Here is a 5,893-nt window from a genome sequence, read left to right as displayed (position 1 = left end):
TTAACAGGGCGCTCTGCCTCTCTGAGACATTTACGCCTGCAGAGGGATCGGGGCGCAGCCAGCCTCTTATCTCCACGCGGAAGAGTGCACATGGCGGCCCCAGGGTCACCGCCACCCTCGCGAAAGCAGGGCCCCTGCAGCCCGCCCCCTGCCCTTCCGCAAGGCAGGCTTGCTCCATGTGGGGTGGCCCTGAGAGTTGCGATGGGGACGCTGCAGGCCCCTCACTCTCAGCTCCGTTCCCAGCTCTCGGGGAGCAGGGTCCTTGAAGGATGAACGGAAGCCAGGGGGGCTCCTCATAATCTGCAAACATTTGCCCCGTACAGAGGGGGCGGGAATGTCCACCAAGGACCCCAGACCAGGGACCCCTGGAACAGCCTGGGGCTGGGGATGAGGAGGCTCCCTTGCCACCCTCTGGTTATCCAGGGGGAGTGGGCACAGAGGCCCTGGCCACGCCGCCCGGCATCAGCCTTGCCATGTGGCCAGGGAAGCCCCAACCATCTCTGGCCTCGATTTCCCCGCATGTACAATGAGGGGGATGGGCCGTCACCACCGAGGGCCCTCGGAGGACCGATGCTCAATGCCTGGCTTCCCCTACACAGGTCCCCAGGGGGGTCACCCAGAGCGGGACTGGAGGAGGTCTCAAGAGACAAGGCCCCTTCAAAGGATGAAAGGAAATCCCCACCAGAGGGGCTGCAGTTAGTGAGCGGTGATGGGAGATGCACAGCCTCTCAGCAAAGGCTCAGAGATGAATGAAGGAGGTGCCACCTCACACCTAGGAAGAAAGCAACTTAAACCAGGGAGAGGGAGGGAGAGAGGGAGGGAGGCTGAGAGACAGAGACAGAGGGAGAGAGAGAGACAGAGTCTGGGGAGGCCCGAGGGGCAGGTGCCACCCACTCCAGCCCCACAGGGTAGGTGTGACCCTCTGGGGAAGCCTATCCCAGTCCCCACTGAGCCCTGACAATGCCTAGCCCCCCAACCCATCATTCACGTCCTGGAGCCTCCCTCATGGAAGGAGGAAGCAGCGATATTTATTGCAGCCTAATTCATGACCTCAAAAAATTACAAGTGAGAATAATAAAATGCAAACATCCTGACCACCAATAATAGAGGGTGGTTGTCAATTAGGACGTCAGCCCTGTGGAATATTACACAGCCATTACAGCTGATAATCAGAGAGACTGTGGCAGCAGGGCAGTTTTGTGGCTGACAAGAGCGGTTTTGAGCAGCGGACGCAGGGTTTCTTTGTGCTGGGAGCACCACAGGGAAAGCCGTATCCTCTTGTGGGCGAGGCCGACGGGAGGCCGGGAGGCCAGCTCGGCTTCCTGGGAAGACTTTCTCCCTTTATTTTATTCCTGCGAGTGTTGCTTGTGCATTAACGATGTCTGTGCTCATCTCAGGACCATGTTCCCGTAAATGAGGACGGCAGCGCAAGCCCTGAGCCCCGACTCCCGGCCGGAGACGCAGCATCAGACCAGCAAGGATGAGGCAGCCGCTCAGGGCACATGGCTGCCCAGGGCGGGGAGGGTAAGGCAGGCCCCGGTCCCGGGGTGCCAGGGCCTGGTGCACCCGGCTCCACGAGCTGGGCTTCTGCTGGGGGCGGGGCAGGGAGAGAGAACAGGGAGGCTGGATCCCTGCCCATGCCCTGAGCTGTCCTTGGCCCTAGGAAACCTGGAGGGGAAATCAGAGTGGAACTTTAAAGGTTTGGTCTGGCAGACAGGGTCAGAGGTCCCCAGGTGGGGCACAGCTTGATCAGAGGTGCTTGGCGTTGGACCAAGGCTGAGGGTAGGGGTCCAGCATGCAAGTGGGGGGATGGGCCAGACCAGGAAGTCCAAGGGGCTGGGAGAGGCGGCGGGAGGAGGCGGAGGAAGTGGGAGCCATGAAGGGCTCTGGAGCAGAGCAGCAGCAAGTCCGGGTGTCTCTGCGGCAAGGTCACGCTGGCAGCCCAGGGAGGAGGGTGTTGGAGTGGGGAGGGGTGGAGACAGGAGGACCCGGAGGCCGTCAGGATGCAGCTAGGACAGGTCCAGAACCAGGATGGGGGGGAGGGGGGAGGGAGGAGGGGGCAGGACGGCAAAGGAGACAACGGGGGCTTCTCCAAGGAGCAGGTGGGGACCCAACTTCAGACCCCAAATCCTGACCTAGCCTCTGAGCTTGCTGCCAGGCCGGGGCAGGCCACAGGCACAGATGTGCCAGCTGAGGGGAGGGGACAGCCATGAGCTCAGCCAAAGCCCAGGAGCAGTGGGATGGCCACACCCAGAGGGCCAGGGGCGGGCTCTGTGCAGCCAGCTGCCGCCAGCCAAGAGCCGTCTCAGGAAAAGCCCGGCTCACAGGGTGTTCTCACTCAGAGCAGCCTGTTGTCACCACTTTACAGACGGGGACACCGAGGCTCAGAGCGGTCTGGTTATTCCCGGCTCCACCTTCCAAACACAGAGTGGGTGGGAGGGCGGCCCCTGGGTGGGCACGTGTGTCCAGGCTCTGTCCCTCCCAGCCTGGTGGCCTCACACTCAGATCCCTCACCTCATCCCCGGTGAGTGACAGAGGCCTGGTGTGTGACACCAGCTGGGCACACAAGGCGGGCTCCAGAGTGGTGCTGCTGGGCGCTGGCCTCGGACAGGGCCTGCTCGGGGCCCAGCCTCCGCCCCGGCTCAGAGGAGAAGCCTGGGCAGAGCGTGCCAAGACTCGCTGAGGTTTCGTACGTGCGGGTCGGCATGAAGACAGCCCTCAGCAGACGTCAGCAATTACCATCGTCATCGTCATTATTATTGATGTGAAAATTATTACGGACCCCGTCGGGATCAGTGGGGGACAGAGCCTGGGCAGGAGACACGGGCCTGCGAGGTCACTGACCACGTCCATGGCACCGCTAACACCGCCATCTGATCATGACAAGTCCTGGTGGCTTTGTTCCAGCCCTCGCCACTTGGGGGCGGCCCCGGGGGTCAGTTAACCAGGCTGGGGCTGGGGGCCGAGGGCAGGTCCACAGGGGGTCTCCACACCCCTGTGTGGTCCCCCACAGCGCGTCCCTCTGCACAAACCCAGAGGAGGCGGTGGGGATCCTGGCCGGAGCAGCCTGTCACCAGCCTCCTGAGGGCCAAGCGGGAGAGCTCATCTCTGCCTGCTTCCCTCTGCTCCCCGCTCCGCCTCAGGAGGGCGACAGGAAGTGCCCTCCCTCCATCCTGAGACGAAGCCCGCCGGGACGCTGCAGTGGCGGGGCCGAGCCACAGAGGACCTCGAGGCACGTGCGGTTCCACGAGCCCCTGGAGGTGACCATCCACTGTAAGAGGGGCGTGGCAAGCCAGTCTGGAGCCGGGGAGGGGGGACATCGTGTCCTAGGACCTCACGGAGGGTCTGGAAGGACCACGGTCACCTGTCCTCTTGTCACAGGCGTAACCCTAACAAAACCTGGGCCTGTGGGGTCAGTCTAGATAGTGACAGTCAACCGACAGCAACTGGCAGGAAAAATATAACCAGAGTGGTCCCAATCCTTCCTAATGCCCACCCGTTCTCCTGTTGAGCACTCTTAAAGCTCTCACTGCCCCTCCGCCCCTCCCATACTCTCCTCCTGCACTGCCCCCTCCCAAGTTCTCCCAGCCCCTGGGGCCTGGTGTTGCTCTATCCCCAGCCCGCTCACCACCACCTGCCCTCCCCTCCCTGGTCCACCTCATCCCTGTCCCCGCCCTGCCCATGGCTATCAGCTAGCTATGCCATGTAACAAATCACCACAAACTAAGGTTCCAGTGACCCACATTATTATCTCAGCAATCCCAGGGGTCAAGGGTCTGGGCATGGCATCACTGGTCCTCTGCTCAGAGTCTCACAAGGCTGCCACCAAGGTGTCAGCCAGGGCTGGGCCTCATCTGAGGCTCGGGGCCCCATTCCAAGCTCACAAGGTTATTTGCAGAGTTCATTTCCTTGCAGCTGTAGAACTCACACAGCTGCACCTTCGAGGCGAGTGGCAGACTCTCTCTGACCTCCAGACCCTCTTTTTTTATTTTTTTTGTGAGGAAGACCAGCCCTGAGCTAACATCTGCCAATCCTCCTCTTTTTTTTTTCTTTTTTTGCTGAGGAAGACCGGCCCTGGGCTAACATCCATGCCCATCTTCCTCTACTTTATACGGGACACCACCACAGCATGGCTTGACAAGCAGTGCATCACTGCTTTCGCAGGATCCGAACCAGCGAACCCCTGGCCGCCGCAGCAGAGCACGCACACTTAACCACTTGCACCACCGGGCCGGCCCCCAGACCCTCTTTTTTAATGAGTTCGCCTGATTGGGTCAGGCCCACCTGACATGATCTCCCTTTTGATGGACTCAAAGTAGACTGCTTAGCGATTTTCGTTACAGCTGCAGAGTCCTTCCCCTTTGCCATATTCTGTGGGGTAGACTCAAGTCACAGGCCCCCCATACTAGGGGGAGGAGACTGCACAAAGGCGAGGACACAGTAGGGGCAGAATTGTGGGGGTATCTTAGATTCTGCCTGCCACAGCACCCCGAGAGGTGCTTCCCGAGTCCTGCCGAGTTGTGGATAAAACTCTCTGCCCTAAACCGTGGTAGCATCTCCCTTGATGGCCCATGGTAACCATGGGGTCCAGGCCTCACCCAACTCCTCTCTTGATGGCCAGTGCCTCCCGCAGGCCCCTCAACTGCTCCTCCCTCCCCCAGCCAGGAGCTTCCGAACAGCCCTGGAAGAAGACATCTGCAGATGGAGAATCAGGGCCCAGACGGCCCAGGGGAGCTCTGGGGTCCCCCAGTGAGCTAGGCAGGTGGGACGGGAGTCGTGGGTCCTCCCAGGCCCTCCCCAAGTGCCAGCCCCCGCTGCCTGGGCCCAGCACCCCGCAGTCCCCTCCCACAGGCCGCCTCCCACAGGCTCACCCCAGGCTCCTGCAGCAGCGCCCAGTGTCCTGGCCCCCGCATTCTGGCGGTCTGAACTTGAAGCAGCGAGCTGGCGCAGACCACTGGTTGGCGCCAGGCCAACTGACCAGCCAGGGCAGGTGTGGACGGCCTGGCCCTGGTCAGGACCCTGTGGGAGCTGTATCTGACACGCCCCGTCTCAGGGTCCGTTGAGTGGGCGGGGGTGAGATGAGAGGCTCTGGGGGTGCCTGGCAGGCTGAAGCCATGTGCTCCCTGAGCGGGGAGCCCTCATGGCTCCAGCCCACTCTCAGCTCTCCTTCCAGACATCGCCAGAAGGGAGCCCACCGCCACCACCAAGGGTAAGTTCTGAGCTCCCCCACCTCCCCCAGGGGCCCTCACCCCCAACCCACACGCAGTGCCTGGGTGGGCCCCAGCCCCAGGCCACCCTCGTACCCCCCCATCAGCTCCAACAGGGCCCCCCACCCAGCAGGGCCACTCCCTCAGTCGGGGGTCCCTGATGCTTGCAGGTGGGCAGCAGTCCCCCTCTGGGGTGCGATCGCCTCTCCATACACCTTCCCTGAGGGAGGGTACCAGGGGCAGGGCCCGTCACAAGGAGGCCATGCAGCGCTGGCAGAGGCCCCAGGCAGGGGCGGGGAGCGTGGGAGTCGGCCCAGGGACCCCGCCCCACGGGCAGAGCCGCGGTGCCGCCATCCGCTGAGCCCTGCTCTCCTCGCAGCCTCCCCGCCAGCCGCGCAGGGGGGAGGGATCCCCATGGGGTCCTCACTGAGGGGGTTAGGCCTGCGGGCCGGGACTCACCCGGGCCCCTCTGACCCCCAGCGCCCGGCCGGCGCCGGGGCCGCGGCGGCTCCCTGCTCCTGCGGCTGTCCGTGTGCGCCCTGCTGGTGCTGGTGCTCGGCCTCTACTGCGGCCGCGCCAAGCCCGTCGCGCTGGCCCTCCAGGACCTCCACGCCCGGCTCCTCGTCCTCGTCCTGCGCCTGCGACACGCGGCCGTCACCTGCTGGCGCTGCCTCCTGAGGCTCTGA

At 63.2% G+C, this 5,893-nt stretch overlaps 1 protein-coding gene across 1 annotated transcript; it reads left to right on the top strand.

The window, feature by feature from the left end:
* The first annotated feature begins 1,413 nt into the window (after nt 1–1,413).
* C24H14orf180 (chromosome 24 C14orf180 homolog) lies at nt 1,414–5,893 on the top strand. Its single transcript, XM_087447739.1, has 4 exons — nt 1,414–1,524; nt 3,144–3,273; nt 5,174–5,209; nt 5,688–5,893. The coding sequence occupies exons 1-4, from the start codon at nt 1,414–1,416 to the stop codon at nt 5,891–5,893; spliced, it is 483 nt and encodes a 160-aa protein (XP_087303865.1).

This window comes from Ceratotherium simum, chromosome 24 (assembly GCF_057802395.1).
Source record: "Ceratotherium simum simum isolate JZ-2026a chromosome 24, ASM5780239v1, whole genome shotgun sequence".
NCBI classification, from domain to species: Eukaryota; Metazoa; Chordata; class Mammalia; order Perissodactyla; family Rhinocerotidae; genus Ceratotherium; species Ceratotherium simum.
The sequence above is the reverse complement of the archived record's forward strand: the minus strand, read 5'-3'. Positions and strand labels throughout refer to the sequence as shown.

Coding starts and splice junctions, on each gene's coding strand:
- C24H14orf180 (XM_087447739.1), top strand. CDS start 1,414: ATGAGGACGGCAGCGCAAGCCCTGAGCCCCGACTCCCGGCCGGAGACG. Junction 3,274..5,173: donor CCTGGAGGTGACCATCCACT/GTAAGAGGGGCG, acceptor CTCTCCTTCCAG/ACATCGCCAGAAGGGAGCCC. Junction 5,210..5,687: donor GCCCACCGCCACCACCAAGG/GTAAGTTCTGAG, acceptor TCTGACCCCCAG/CGCCCGGCCGGCGCCGGGGC.